The following is a 16,573-nucleotide window of genomic DNA, read 5'->3' as shown; positions in this document are numbered from 1 at the left end:
AAAGAAGTGACTTACCCGTCCAGCGCTCCAGCGGCGGTAAGTATGTCTTCTTTCCTGCAGGTCCCGTCCGCGGAGGAAGGATGAGCCAATCAGGGCTCATCTTTCCCCGCTGGCCAATCGTGGCTCGCGCCCGGCCATTTAAAAGATTGGCGCAGACATGAGCCAATCAGCGCTATCGCCGGCTAATGACGTCACGCCGGCGACTATATAAGTCGCCGGGTGGCGCCATTTTCTCAGAAGTCCGTCAGCGGAGGAAGGAAGCAGACGTCTGGAGCGGCGGCGGAGAAAGAAGACTCCAAGCAAGCCGCCGGAGCAGAGAACGTCGGCGGGGAGCCCTTGTAAGGGCTGAGAGCGCCCCCGCCAAGCAGCCCTCAACAGCGCCGAACAGAAGAAGAGGCGCCGCCGGCTGGAGGGTCTGGAAGACCCGGAGAAGGAAGAAGACGGCGTGGCAAGTTGAGATTCCTGCGCAGAGCAGGTAAGTATACTCAACGTTAATTTCGGGCACTAGGCCCGTGGTCACGTTCGGGCACAAGGCCCGTGACACGGAAAATTAGGGGCACAAGGCCCAGGGACCTGGGCACTAGGCCCCGATAAAAATAGTGGGCCAGTAGGCCATATTGTCTATAAAGGACACAAGGCCCTGTTAGTTAGACAGGGGACGTGAGAGCCCCAGGTACAAGGGCACAAGGCCCTTAGGCAGTTAGTGGCCTAGTGGCCATAGGAAGGCCACAGGGCCTGTGAAGGGGCTGGTAGCCCATAAGCTATAAAGGGCACAAGGCTCTAGTACAGAGCTAGGGAGGCCACAAGGCCTGAGTAGACAGGGGCTAGTAACCCTAGGTAGCAGGGCACAAGGCCCTAGTTAGTGGGCTCAGAGCCCTGAGTTAGAGAGGGGCTGAGGCCCATTAAGCAGAGCACAAGGCTCTGTGTGCAACTGGGCAAGAGGCCCATGGTGTGAAGGGCAAACGGCCCTGGTGGTGGTGTGATAGAGGCGTGAGAGCCTCGTGAGTGTAGGCGCGGTCCTGTGTGAGGTGAGCACATGTAGTTAGGAGGTACAGTAGTGCGGAGGCTCCTGTGGTGCTGTAGCAACCGGCTGGTTGGCTAGCAGCGATGTGCTCTGGTAAGTAGCTTACAAAGTACTGTATATTGTATTCTGTCTGTGCGGCGGGTATTGTGGAATTACGGTATTTTGGGTGTGCTACGTAATTGTGTCCAGGGGCAAGACGTCAGGCCCCCATTAAAGGTAGGCTCTTGTTCCTGTGTTGTTCTGTGCTAACCCGTGCTGTGGGGACAAGTGTAGTTACCAGCATACACATAGTCAGGGGAGAACACACATAGTTTTCCTGTCCCTTAGGTCCCCGGGGTCACACTGGTTCCCAGAGGGGGTGGCTGAGTGAGTTGGTGGCAGTGCAGCACACCTTGAGGCAGTTCCAGGGGCGGCCGTGGTTCTGATTGAGGGTCCCCAAGGCCGGTTCCGTGCAGGTGGACCTGTGGTTCCGGACGTAAGGACACGTGTGAGATACCCGAGTACAGGCAGTTGGGCGGTTCAGTTCGATCGGCTGTTCCGTGCGGCAGTCGGCCCGCGGGTTAGTGTGCTGTTCCACTGATCCTCAGCCGGGCTTGAAGCAGCCGGTCCTTAGGGTCCGTGGGTGACCCCATCATAAGGAGACAGTCTCCTTGGTTAGACCTGGGTGAGGGGGTTAGGAACCGCCCTCCGGTATAGTCCGTGAACACCGGCTGGTGTTCCCCGTAGTGTGTAGTGAGCAGTCCGTCCACACCTATGTAGACATAGTTGCGTTGCCGACCATTAGAACGTTGTTAGGGTCGGGTCGCTGTTGTAGTCAGTCCAGTTTTGTGGGTGCCATCTTAGTCTCACTGAGAGCGCAGAGGGAGGCTGTGTGTTCTTGTCATCCGCAGGAGTCGGGAAGGTGCAGGAGAACCGGATCGGAAGTGGGAGTGTCCCGGTGAGTATCACGCTCGATTCCCCCTTTTGGTTAGGCCCTCACCGGCAGGTGTGTGAGGTACTTAAGACCAAGACTAGTCCGAGGACTAATCCCGCCTCAAGTGCCTGTAGTCCCCCACGTCTTGGCAAGAGCAAAGCGAGGAGGCGGCAAGTGGGCTTGGACTGAGAGTGTCCTTGTTCGTTGCCGTTTTCTCGGACAGCCCTTACCTGGTAGGCACGGCCGTAATCTTTGTCTCTTTCCTAGAGGGACGTGGTGGTTGGTGACAAGGGTTGCGGCTGCGGATCTGCTGGGATCGGATCGCAGCTGGGATATCGGAAGCGGACTGGAGGTGACCATCGTTTTCAAGGTAAGTTCTTTTGTGTTGCGTCTGTACCTGTTTCCCCGCAGGGCGGCGTTACATGGCAGTACATTGGGGTCCTATTGCCCTTATTCAATTGGTGACGGCTGATCATAGGTGTGTATTGTTTTGAAAGCACTGTTTGGAGGCAAGTCAGCATATCTATAACCTATATTCGTGCGTTCCTGACATGGTGTGTTTACACAATAATACATGTTGTCACTTTTATTGAAAATCTGAACTTATGATGCCATTTAGTGACACACAGATTTGTGACAAAGAGAAATGGCTCACATGTGCAGTGAAACTGTAGCAGCCATTTATGCTAGGATCAGGTGCCGATAATATATAGAAAGATTCGTCATATTTGGTGAGATTAAAATCCAAACATATAGTATTTCTTTTTTGCAAAATAATTTTTAATTAGGTTATACAAAAATACGTAAAATAATAAATTATTCTGAGCTGGGGATAAGGTGCATTGATAAATATACTAATACACATATATTAAAAATATGAAAGGACACATATGAATCAATGAAAAATGTGTTATAAAAAGCATAAAATATTGTATACAAGTTACAAAAAAAAAATCACAAAAATGAAGCAAATTCATTACTTTCATTAAGACTATTGGGGGACAAGGTTTGAGTCGATACATCTTCAACTGCAGTAAGGATGATATTAATGGTAATAGTCCATATTATAGTGTGAGGAAATAGCACTACAAAGGGATCTCGCCCCTCGATGAGATTTACTGGATAATGCAGACAGAAGTGTCTACAGTTAATGCCCTGAGGTTACATTAATCATCGTGGGCAGGTAAAAATCCAAAGGTCTGGTACACCACATTATCAGGATAATATCAGGAACACAAGTCCCAGGCTTACGGTTTATTGAAGGCAAGGTCGCATTGTTCAGCACACAAAAGGTTAAGGGCATATATGCTGAGACGGTAAATATTACAGTGAACTGATCATTTGACTGGATGTGATACATTTGCTCAATAGTTTTATGATCGACATTTATATGGTTGACACCATATTATATACAGGGTTAGAAAGTCTGCAATAATGACTGACAGTATTGTTAGGTCAACAATTAATATGTAGATAGTATTAATAGCTCGACAATTCAAATATAGACAGTAATATTAGGCCGACAATTCAAAATTACACAGTATTATAAGGTCAACAATTGAAATGTAGACTATATTAAAAGGCTGACAATACAAATGTAGACAGTATTATTAGGTTGACAATATCTCTAACCATACATTCGAATTGTTGACCTAACAATGCTGTCGACTTTCTGAATGACTACCAAATGAATGTCTAGCCGTCGGCTACAAACCGCCAGCCTGGCGAGCGATAAAGAGGGTGAATGAGAGCACTGTAAGACTGTTTTTATTTCAAATACATTTTTTAAAACCGGTGTCGGTGTATTATTTACATTTTTCTCTGGTGCACTACAGGACCCAGTGGGCCCTGGGTACCAAAGCATGCTGTCACCTGTGGTTCATCAAGTTCCAAAATGCCCTGGCAGCCATTTATTATGCCGGCAATTGTAATGCTAGGACCTGTAGGGTAGTGCGGACAAAATTATTTATTCTATTTCTTACCAAATTAAACCACCACCCATGGGTGTGGGAATCAGGGCCTGATTAAGGGTTCTGGCTGCCCTAGGCTAATACGGCCGCAGAGCCCCCCCCCCCCTCCTCCGAATATATAGGTGTATAGGAACACTCCTGAATATGAATGGTCAGGTGTATTCTCCAGCATTCAAATTTAGACAGATTGTGCCATTGTCTCTTACCTGTTCTTGCTCTACTCTCTTGCAACTTTGTTATCCTCTCGCTGGCTTCTGGAAAGTTGGCTTCCTGTTTTGAAAATGCAAAAATGTATTATAATGCAAACCCTGAATGATTAGGCCCTTTAGTTAAAACAAAACACTCCATTATGGCCAGCTAAAAGTACCCCATTGGACAGGCATATATAAGCAATATCTGAATATTTGTTGTCAATCAAATACAAACCTCTACCAGCCCCATCTCACTAATATTTAGTATTCTAGTGATTGCTGAGACCACCCATGTGACCACCACACAATCATGAGATTCTGCCCCCCAAAGCTGCTCTATTTTTTAAATACCCCCTGCAGCCATTTTCCTTAACCACAACCCCCCCCCCCCACAGCCATTTTCCTTAACCCCTGCTGCAGCCATTTTCTTTACCTCCCACCCTGCATCCATCCCCCTTGCAGCTATTTTCCTTACCTCCACTCTGCTAGCTAGCTATCCCCCCCGTCACATCAAAATTCCCCCAGTCACATCAGCCCCCCTCCTCTGCCCTCCTTCATACATATAAAACTCTCTCCCTCCCAATAGATTTTTACGGCAGCCCCCACCTTCCACCCTATAGATTTGTATGACAGTCCCCCCCCCCTCCCTATAGATATGCAGTATAGTTCCCCCCCTCCCTATAGATATGCAGTATAGTTCCCCCCCCCCTCCTATAGATATGCAGGGCAGTTCCCCCTCCCTATAGATATGCAGGGCAGTTCCCCCCTTCCTATAGATATGCAGGGCAGTTCCCCCCCCCTCCCTATAGATATGCAGGGCAGTTCCCCCCCCCCTTCCCTATAGATATGCAGGGCAGTTCCCCCCCCCCTCCCTATAGATATGCAGGGCAGTTCCCCCCCCTCCCTATAGATATGCAGGGCAGTTCCCCCACCTCCCTATAGATATGCAGGGCAGTTCCCCCCTTCACTTACCTGTAGTTGTGCCAGCGTCGCTCCTCCCCTCAGATCAGCAGATAGGAAGTGAAGACGTCCTGCTTCCTGTCTGCTGCACAGCAACAGGCAGCCTGGCGATTGTCTGTGTGTTGCTAACCACTGACCACCAATGCTTTTGATCATCGATCCCTCCACCCCCCGCGGGGACCCCCCCTCCCTGAAAAAAAAAATGAATGAAATAAAAAAAATAAATAAAAAAAAATACCCACAGCGCCGCGCACCCCGGGACCCAGCGCCCCAGGCTGCAGCCTGGTCAGCCTAGTGGTTGATCAGGCCCTGGTGGGAATAGCCATTTTTTGCAGGCCTGATCCCCCTAGGGAATAAATATCCATGCTGACCAGCCTAGGGCTGGTTCGACACTATAGCAGGGGACCCCATGCTGCAGGTTTCCCTGCTACAGTGAAACCTCCTCTGGCTGGCATAGCCTAGTGCTGGTACTAGTAATTTCAGAAGGACCCCATGCTTTCTGTCCCTCTGATTTTGCCAGTACCCACTTAGAGTATCATTAATTTTAAAAAAAAATGTATATATTTTTTTAATATATTTACACCAGAAGAGAAGCTTATCCAAGTGGCATATCTGCATCTACTTGCACCTCAGCAGAATTAGTAAAGCGTGCTGTATTGTGCCTATGTCTGCCCACCCTCCTTGGCCCGTTCCACCTTTCTAAGAGTAGAGAGGTACAAGGGGAGATACATCTCAGTCTGCTCTCAGACAGCAATGTAAATATTTCTACTGCACACGTGCAGTAAGCAAAATCTCTTTTTGTGCTTACGAGTTGGTCTTACATCTGACTCTATATGACCCCCTAAAATGACAAAAGGTTTGCAGGTGTTATTGCTTAGCTTCTACATCTAAAACTTGTTTTGGCCTTGTATTCTCAAAATGGCTCTTTGATTGAGAACCACTGACATTCAGTAAATTGCTTCACTCATTTCTTTGAATACATTTAAAATAGATTAAATTATATAAAAAAAAAGCACGATTACTGGAATAACTATACAACTGAGCGCTTGTCTCCTAGTGCAACAATTGTACAATCCTTATCTGACAGCATTTTAACTTTATAGTGAAACTCTGGAGGACAATGAGATTATAGCATGATGATCCAGTTTGTCCTTCTCAAATCAAGAGGTACTAGCTTGTGCCACTTCATATTTTAATTATAAGGCTTTTTAGTGTGTACTGTACTCTGTATCTGTTATATAGGATCTAAAAATCTCATACTTGCCAACTCTCCCTGAATGTCAGGGAGACTCCCTGAAATAGGGGTGATCTCCCTCACTCCCTGAAGAGTCTGGCATTTTCTCTGATGCTGAGCCAGTACAAGACGTGGTTGGCTTCGCCATCTGTGGCATGATGACAGTTCAGAAATTGAGTCCTATGTCCATGTATTGATGCCTATGGAGGTGGCCATTTTCATGGAGACCAAAATTTAATTAAATAATGACAGGTAAGACAACATGACTTCAGTAATGGAGACAGAAATGGTAAAGACACTTTAGTCTCTAGAGATTCATTAGCTGCTTTTCTTTAACGCATAGTTGCCTACTCTCCCGAAATGTCTGGGAGACCTCCCGGGCTCCCTGGAGAGCAGGGTAACCTCCCGGTTCTCGTCCCCACAATAGATAAGTGGCAGGGGCAGGGCTTAACTATGCAAATATTGTGTCATCTTAGGTGGCAGGGTCAGAATGATGCAATTTGTCAAGCCCCACCCCTGCACACCCACCTCCCCCGGGATCTCCCTGAAACCAACGAGGAAAAATTGGCAAGCATGAATAATCTGTAAGCAAAAGTGACTGCAATAATGAAATTGTTGTGCTTTCTACAAAAATGTATTTACCATTTATGTTCAGGACATATACAATGCCTATTGAAAATGATCATACCCTGTCAAAATCATTACATGTTGTCACAATAAACCATGGAAATATAAATAAATTTAAATTATTTTTTTTTCAGTTGTATCTACACATTATAAACCTTAACATCAAGTGAACATAACATTTACACAAATTTGTAACAATAATTACTCTTAGAGTAACCATTAAAATCTTGCTCAGGCACAACCAATGACCCGTCAGATCTAACAGACAAACAGGCCACCACCTGACATCACTTGTAGTAGTTTTGATTTTTTCACAATAAAACTGTCCGTTTCTTGGCAAGGCAAAGAATTTACCATGGTTAGAAAAGTGCTTTCAAGAGGGATGGGATAAAGTTGTGGAAGGCACAAGTTATGAAAGGATATAAAAAAAATTCAAAAGCTTTTACTCTCCATCTGAGTACCATTCACAGCATTACTAAGAAGTGGAAAGTGTATGAGACCACCAACACCTTGCCTAGATCGTGCCGTCCCTCCAAACTGGATGACAGAGCCAAGAGGATATTGATAAGGGAGGCTACCAAGAGACCAATTGAAACTTTGAAGGACTTACAAGGACTGTATATGTGACAACAATCTCACAAGCATTACACAAAACTGTCCTGCATGGCTGTTAAGAAAGACACCTCTACTGATAAAGAGCCACACTGTCTTGTTTGCACTTTGCAAAAAACAGTTGGAAGCTTTTGATGCCATGTGGCAAAAAGTTGTATAGTCAGATGAGATCAAGACAGCTGAACATGGGCAGGTAGTTCACCTTCGAGCATGTCAATGTTTCTAAACATACCACCAAGAAAACAGCACAGTCGCTTAAGTATAGAAAGGCGAATGTCCTTAACTGGCTAAGTCAGAGCCCTGACGTAAATCTGACAGAAAATCTGTAGATGGACTTGGAGGAGTCCACCGGCACTCACCATGAAATTTGACCAAACTTGAAACATTCTGCAAGAGAGAATAGACAAATATTCCCCAATCCAAGTGCACAAAACATATCCAAACAAATTAATGGTGTTACGAGCCGCAGCGGTGCCCAGCTGTCGTGACCCTCTCACCTGCGTTGTAGGTGACTCTCTCACGCTATTGTAGATAGCGCCACGTCCCAGCATTAGGTGCAGCCGGGCGAGTGCGCAAATTATGACAGGTGGCAGCAATCATCAGCCCCCTGTGGCTGATTGCATTCCCCATCCCATTGACCTGCACCTGTATATAAGGCAGGGAGGACTTAGCCTCCCTGCTGGTTATAGTTCCAGTCTTTCTGTGTCCTAGCCTGCTGCTGAGCCTGATCCTGTAATTCTATTTGGACTTCCCGTGTATGACCTTTGCCTGTTCTTTTGGATTTGATCGTTTGCCTGTTGCCCTGACCCTTGCTTCATTCCTGGATTAACCCTGTCTGCTGCCAGCCTTGACCTTTTTCCTGACCTTGACGTCGATACCTGCTTCAGACCCAGATCTTGGCCTGCCTTTGACCACGCTAGACTCCACACCCCATTACTCTACTCTACGATACGTTCATACACCTGTACTACTGCGAGTATAAGACCTGGGGGCATCCGAGTACCTGTGAGCATAACAAGCTCTACGGGAAAGGTGGCTGCTAGAGGTGAAAGACTCTCTACCTGGTTCTACGGGCTGATGAATAGACCGCTAGTCGTAACAAATGGCTGTAATTACAGCAAAAGGTGGCTCTACAAAGTATTAAATCAGGAGACTGATCACTTTTCCAACCCTGTTATTCTAGTTTTTAATTTTTATATTAATTTCAGAACGGTTACCTTATTTTTTTCGTTAATTGAATGTTGTAAGGTGTCGAAGTCGTATAATTGGATGAACAAAAGTATATTGGTTAATATTGTTTTAACGTGCGATTGCACTCAGTATGCCACGCTACACGTGGCATTCTCACCCTTTGTAAGGATCAAATGAACTGACCTATAACTTGCAAGGAACTGGAATGCCATTAAGCCAGGACTAATGAAGACCTTACTAAGTGTTAGCTAGATAAGTATATACAAGCATGCTGGCTTTTGTTCTCTCTCTCTCTGAACCTGCTACATGTGAGCATGGCTGTGTTCCATGGACCTCGGTGAAGCTCTATAAGGAAAATGTAATGTATTCAGTGTTTTATACTTTCCTGCTTTAATGTAACATCTTTAATAGGTATCATGTATTGGCTATATTGTACTTATTTATTTTACTGCTAAACAAATTGCTTTTGCTAAATAAATTGCTTGTGTTCGGAACCACACAAATCGCTTAGACAATGCTTATTGGAAAACGATAAAATTACTTTAATAAAGGTGAAATGTCTAAATAAAGCTTAAAAAAGTTTGATTCAATTTATTTCAATTTCCATTGTGTAATGTAACAAAAGATAATGATTCAGACAGGGTATGATTTTTTATAGGCACTGTATGTAAAACACGTACTTGCACTACCTTTTTGTATGGAAGTTTTGTAGAGATTACTCTACTACTTAAACATAAAATAATTAATAAAATCGCATTGCAACAGTGTTACACTGGACAATAGTTATTTACCTAAACATGTTGGTAAAGATTCGGACCATTCTCCTGAGTTCAGGCACAATAAGGATGTTGATCCTTTTAATTCATATCCCTCTTTACAAGTAAAGTTGCAAACTGATTCATACTGGAAATCTCCAAATACATCAGAACAATTGATTTCTCCATGTTCTGGACTCTGTAAAGCCTTGCAAGATGTAGCTGTAATAAAGAAAATAAATTGTAGTATAAAAACAATACACATCCAAATTATTTACCATGTACTATATGCACCATAGCAAATGTTATATGCATATACTATTATGTTATCATTCTAAACCATGAATATGTTCTTAGAAAAATAGCTAAATGTGTTAGCATAGTAATTAAATATTTCTAAATAAATATAAATTTATTTTGGGTGGAATTATGCCAGATAAATTGAAGAATAAATTCTCACTTCTGCTATCCTTATAATGCCCAAACTGCTTATCCAACATAGCACAGATGTGAAATGTGGCTTGGTCTAAAAGTAGCTCAATTTCCTAAGTAGAAGGTTAAAAAAATATATATATACACTTATTAAAATGTAGCTATATAGGGGGAATCTGTGTAGGATTTTCTTTATTGCACTTTTTTATTTCTTACCTACCAGCACTACTAGACAAGCCAGGTATTGTTAGACCTAGGGAAATTTGATATATTAGTGCTGTCTGGCATAATATTCATTCATGTTTCTTCTGCATTTCCCTAGCCTGTCTCTAAGGAGATGTAAGAGTGATGGCACAATATGATTTTAGAGGCTTCCCGTTACTAATGTGGAAATATTAGAAAGGTTAGAAACAAACAACATTCAATTTCAATGATGTGATTTAATCATGGTGGACCTGATTCATTATGGAAAATTAAGCAATAGTAAGTAAGTAAGGCAAAACCAATTTGCATTGGAGGGGGAGGTAAATTTAAAATGTGATGGCAAATTTATGGGGGTAGGGCATGTCCTAGATCAACTTTAAGTTTCAGTGTACAAATAAGATATCAAATATTTGTGTGCTTCATGGAAAAACAGATAGTAATTTCCTTATGTGCATTGCAACATGGTTTTCTCCAGCAAACTTGAGCAAGAAAACTTAATCTATTTTTTGCTTAACTTTCCTTAATGAATCATGCCCGATGTCATGAACCAAACAAAATGGTTCCTCGTCACAAGACTGGACCCAAAGCTGTCATTGACAGAAATGGTTGCACACTTATGAGAGTGTTGCCACCTTATCTAATGGCTGTTTTAAATAACCATTTGAGGATAGAGCATCTCCAGAATGGTCACTGATAAATAGCCCAACAGTGGCCAGGTTCTAGGGAAATAAGTATTCCAAACATTTTGGTTAGTATCTTGATTTCTAACTTTCAATACGAAGTCACAAGCAGGTAAACATATATGATAAATGTATTAACCACACCACACACTTGGAAACAGGAAATATCTGAACAAATTGGAAATATTAGGTGGAGACAAGACAGTTCGATACCAGTAAAAACAAGTCTGATAGCCCTCTTTTTTGTGAATTATGACCGATAGCCTTCTAAAAGCTGGCTTTCAAATGACAACCCAGTCTGCTTCAGTGATTGCCCCATGCTATTTGAAGTAGAGATGAGCGCACTCGGATTTCCTGAATCCGAGCCCACCCGAACGTTGCGGATCCGAGCTGAATCTGAGACAGATCCGGGTATTGGCGCCAAATGAAAACTTGAAACTGAGGCTCTGAGTCATAATCCCGCTGTCGGATCTCGCGATACTCGGATCCTATAAATTCCCAGCTAGTCGCCGCCATCTTCACTCGGGCATTGATCAGGGTAGAGGGAGGGTGTGTTAGGTGGTTCTCTGTTCTGGTAGATCTCGTGCTGTGCTGTTTAGTTCTGTGCTGTGCTGTGCTGTGTTCTGCAGTATCAGTCCAGTGGTGCTGTGTGCTGTGCTCTGTCAATTTTGAGTTCAGTGGTGCTGCTGGGTCCTGTGTGCTGTGTCCTGTTCAGTCCAGTGGTCCTGTGTCCCGTGCTCTGTGCTTCTAAGGGCATAGTTATTTCCCCAATATTCCCAAGTGTTTAAAAATTTTAAAAAAATTAAATTACAACAAAATTTGCAAAACCAATCCTGCAGTATAAGCCCATTGGTACTGCAATATTACCAAGTTCACACATTCTGCAGTATCTTGTGCTACATATAATGGAGAGCAAAAATTTGGAGGATAAAGTAGGGAAAGATCAAGACCCACTTCCTCCTAATGCTGAAGCTGCTGCCACTAGTCATGACATAGACGATGAAATGCCACCAACGTTGTCTTCCAAGCCCGATGCCCAATCTCCTAGTACAGGGCATGTAAAATCCAATAAGCCCAAGTTCTCAAAAAAAAGCAAAAAGAGAAACTTAAAATCATCTGAGGAGAAACGTAAAGTTGGCAATATACCATTTACGACACGTAGTGGCAAGGAACAGCTTAGGCCCTGGCCCGTGTTCATGACTAGTGGTCCATCTTCACCCAAGGATCTTAGCCCTCCTCCTCCTCCCCCCCCCTACAAAAAATTGAAGAGAGTTTGCTGTCAGCAACAAAACAGCAAACAACTCTGCCTTCTAAAGAGAAATTATCACAAATCCCCAAGGCGAGTCCAAGGGTGTTGGTGGTTGTCAAGCCTGACCTTCCCATCACTGTACGGGAAAAGGTGGCTCGGGAGGAGGCTATTGATGATGTAGCTGGCGCTGTGGAGGAACTTGATGATGAGGATGGTGATGTGGTTATTGTAAATGAGGCACCAGGGGGGGGAAACAGCTGATGTCCATGAGATGAAAAAGCCCATCATCATGCCTGGTCAGAAGACCAAAAAAATGCACCTCTTCGGTCTGGAGTTATTTTTATGCAAATCCGGACAACCAATGTATGGCCATATGTAGCTTATGCAAAGCTCAAATAAGCAGGGGTAAGGATCTTGCCCACCTAGGGACATCCTCCATTATACGTCACCTGAATAACCTTCATAGTCCAGTGGTTAGTTCAGGAACTGGGGCTAGGACCGTCATCGGTACAGGGACACCTAAATCCCGTGGTCCAGTTGGATACACACCAGCAACACCCTCCTCGTAAACTTCCTCCACAATCTCCATCAGATTCAGTCCTGCAGCCCAAGTCAGCAGCCAGACTGAGTCCTCTCCAATACGGGATTCATCCGAGGAATCCTGCAGCGGTACGCCTACTACTGCCACTGCTGCTGTTGGTCGGTCATCTTTCCAGAGGGAAAGTCGTAAGACCGCTAAGTCTTTCACAAAACAATTGACCGTCCAACAGTCGTTTGCCATGACCACAAAATATGATAGTAGTCACCCTATTGCAAAGCGTATAACTGCGGCTGTAACTGCAATGTTGGTGTTAGACGTGCGCCCGATGTCTGCCATCAGTGGAGTGGGATTTAGAGGGTTGATGGAGGTATTGTGTCCCCGGTACCAAATCCCGTTGAGATTCCACTTCACTAGGCAGGCGATACCAAAAATGTACAGAGAAGTACGATCAAGTGTCCTCAGTGCTCTGAAAAATGCGGTTGTACCCACTGTCCACTTAACCACGGACATGTGGACAAGTGGTTCTGGGCAAACGAAGGACTATATGACTGTGACAGCCCACTGGGTAGATGCATCGCCTTCCGCAGCAACAGCAACATCAGTAGCAGCATCTACAAAATGGCTGCTCGTGCAAAGGCAGGCAACATTGTGTATTACAGGCCTTAATAAGAGGCACAACGCTGACAACATATTAGAGAAACTGAGGGAAATTATCTCCCAGTGGCTTACCCCACTTAGACTCTCATGGGGATTTGTGGTGTCAGACAATGCCAGTAACATTGTGCGGGCATTAAATATGGGCAATTTCCAGCACGTCCCATGTTTTGCACACACCATTAATTTGGTGGTGCAGCATTACCTCAAGAGTGACAAAAAGGCAGTTTGGAAGCCCCTGTACAAACTGGCTCTATTTTACCTGAGTTGTCCCCCCTCCAGTGTGTACTCGGAAAGAGTTTTTAGTGCAGCGGGGAACCTGGTCAGTGAGCGGCGAAGGAGGTTGCTTCCTCACAATGTTGAAAAAATGATGTTTATAAAAATGAATAATCAATTCCTCAATGAAGTACAGCACTGCCCTCCAGATAGTACAGAGGGACCTGTGGTTGTGGAGTCCAGCGGGGATGAATTGATAATGTGTGAGGAGGAGGAAGTACACACTGTAGGGGGAGAGGAATCAGAGGTTGAGGATGAGGACGACATCTTTCCTCAGTAGAGCCTGTTTAGTTTGTACAGGGAGAGATGAATTGTTATTTTGGTGTGGGGGCCCAAACAAACCATTCATTTCAGCCACAGTTGTTTGGTAGGCCCTGTCGCTGAAATGATTGGTTTGTTAAAGTGTGCATGTCCTATTTCAACAATATAAGGGTGGGTGGGAGGGCCCAAGGACAATTCCATCTTGCAACTATTTTTTTGGCATTATGTGACCATTCAACAGTCGTTTGCCATGTTCAAAAAGTAAAAGAAAATGTCAACAAATTCAAAAAATGAAATCAAAAGTTAAATGCCCTGTCATTATTTAAAACAAGAGGGTTTGACGTGCTAGAATTAGTGTAGTGTTAATATGTTAGAAACACTACACTTGGAACTTCGAGGAGGTATTGTGGCCCAGGTATCAAATTTAGTACCGGGGCCACCCCACTACACAGTCCAGAATTTTTTTTTTGGAAATTCAGAGCCGTGGAGGTTTTTTTTTATTAATTATATTGTGGTGACCACTCCTCTACGCAGTCCAGATACATTTATTGGTGTGAATCATACAAGTTCAGGGTTTTTAAATTATATTGTGGTGACCCACTCCTCTACGCAGTCCAGGTACATTTTTTGGTGCGATTAAGACCAGTTGATGGTTTTCTTATTATATTGTGGGGACCACTCCACTACGCAGTCCAGAAAGATACCTTGTTGCAACATTTTGGACTAATAACTATATTGTGAGGTGTTCAGAATACACTGTAAATTAGTGGAAATGCTTGTTATTGAGGTTAATAATAGCGTAGGAGTGAAAATAAGCCCAAAAACTTGATTTTTTAACTTTTTATGCTTTTTTCAAAAAAAATCCGAATCCAAAACCTTAAATCCGAACCAAAACCTTTCGGCAGGTGTTTTGTGAAACAAATCCGAACCCAAAACATTGCGAAAATCCGAATCCAAAACACGAGACACCAAAAGTCGCCGGTGCACATCCCTAATTTGAAGAGGGCATCTTGGTGTAAAAGATGCACGTTACCAGGCTACACATGTAGGACTGTGCCCTTTGATTACTTAGGCAGAGTTTCAGATTTCGTTTTGTTTCATTCTTTAGCTTGAGGTATTTTAGATAAAAATTAATTGTCCAATTCTACATGACGTACAAAGTGTTCAATGATTCCAACCAACTAACAAAATATGTTGTAGATAGATCAGGACATAAAGCTTAACCCTGAAATATCATCATAAAGGGCAAGGGTTTGCTAATCAGTCCATGTCTCGTGACAGAAGAGATCCATAGGTAAAGTGTGTGTTTATGTGTGGCTGAAATATTAAATTGCAATTGTCTGTCAGGTTGCAGAAGCCAATATAAAGATATTACTCAGTTCATCAGAATGTTCACTCTCAATATCAATGGATAGCATGATACTGTGAGAGAGTACAGCTGAACAATTTGAGCAAACTGTCTTGTGAGATTAGGAGTATAGAGCAGACAATATTAAATTTCCTGCATATCGATCCAAGGTATAACATGGTAGCAATTTCATTGTCTTCTAGCCGTGTTATTCAGCCAGTGAGTAAAATCTCTCTGAGGCTTTTTAAGTCTGTTAGTAAATACATAAACTGGCAATGTGCAGACTAAAAAAAGAAGGCATGGTAGCAATTTCATTGCAATTAATGTGATTCTTCCTAACCAGGGTGTCACGGTTGGCCTAAGAGATCAATGGATCCTCGGACTCTGCATGATGACTGGGCTCTCTCTCGCAGACGCGGAGTCTAACGAGTAGGTGGTATTCACCAGGGACCCCCGCAAAGGAGTATGGGCTTAGCAGCACCTATCCCGCAGGTCGCAGTCCTGAGAGAGAGTGTAGGTAGCAGATAATTGAGGAGGAGCCAAATGGAGACTGGAGACTGAAAGCGGCACAATACTGAAGGCAGCATATAGAGAAAACAGTCACTGATTAGCAGGTTCAATGCAGGGAGAGAACCGACTGATACCTCTTAGGTAGCTGGAAGTAATTGCTGAAAGAACCAAGAACAGCGGGTCAATGCTGGAGTAGGGTGGCTGATGCCATGTGAGTAACTTGGAGCGGCTGCAGAGAAGTCACAGAAACAGCAGAGCTCAGAGAGACAGCAGATGGAGAGAACAGAGGCTGCCACGATACAGGTAACTCAGGTGATGGTGAAGGAGACACTGGAACAGCTGGAGTAGAGCAGCTGATATCACATAAGTAACTTGGAGTGGCTGCAGAGAAGTCACGGTAACAGCGGTAGCTTAGAGAGGCAGCAGATGGTGAGAACCAAGGTTGGTAAAGGAGTCACTAGGAACAGCAGGTTCAGTGCTGGAGTAGAGAGGCTGATATCACAAGGAGAACAGAAGCCAGATCCTAGCACAGGAAGTGAACTGAAGAACAGGCTAATATTTAGGTGTACTTGGGAGGTTTAAATTTCTTGCGGCCAATGAGGGAAGAGAGGAATCTTCCAATGGGTGAAGTACGGTACTGCACATGCGCAGAGCAAACTGTTCATGATACAGGCGAGCAAGTGATGCCGGCATACTGTTAGCAGGGGATGACGGTACAGATGCCCACAAGCGGGATTGAGACGTGACACAGGGAATATTGCAACAACTCCATTTGTTGAAATCTCTTCACAATTTATTAATAACACAGGCATAATTATGCAAGTAAAGGGGGCCATAATCAGTCATTAATTATGTAGTGGACTAAATGTAACAAAGTTTCAGACGAGCAGCACTAGATTTGAAGAACCTCACTTCTGTTACAGAATTGAGGTACTTCATGG

At 44.1% G+C, this 16,573-nt stretch overlaps 1 protein-coding gene across 3 annotated transcripts in view; it reads right to left on the bottom strand.

Moving 5' to 3' along the window:
• Positions 1-16,573, bottom strand: part of LOC142099370 (P-selectin-like) — a 416,714-nt gene that overhangs the window by 33,007 nt on the left and 367,134 nt on the right. For all 3 annotated transcript variants that reach the window (XM_075182758.1, XM_075182760.1, XM_075182761.1), the window contains one exon: positions 9,514-9,699. In XM_075182758.1, coding sequence (XP_075038859.1) covers positions 9,514-9,699 — 186 coding nt within the window. The remainder of the gene's footprint in view (positions 1-9,513; positions 9,700-16,573) is intronic.

This window comes from Mixophyes fleayi, chromosome 8 (genome assembly GCF_038048845.1).
Source record: "Mixophyes fleayi isolate aMixFle1 chromosome 8, aMixFle1.hap1, whole genome shotgun sequence".
Taxonomy (NCBI): domain Eukaryota; kingdom Metazoa; phylum Chordata; class Amphibia; order Anura; family Limnodynastidae; genus Mixophyes; species Mixophyes fleayi.
Note: the sequence above shows the minus strand (reverse complement) of the source record. Positions and strands in the feature narration are given on the sequence as shown.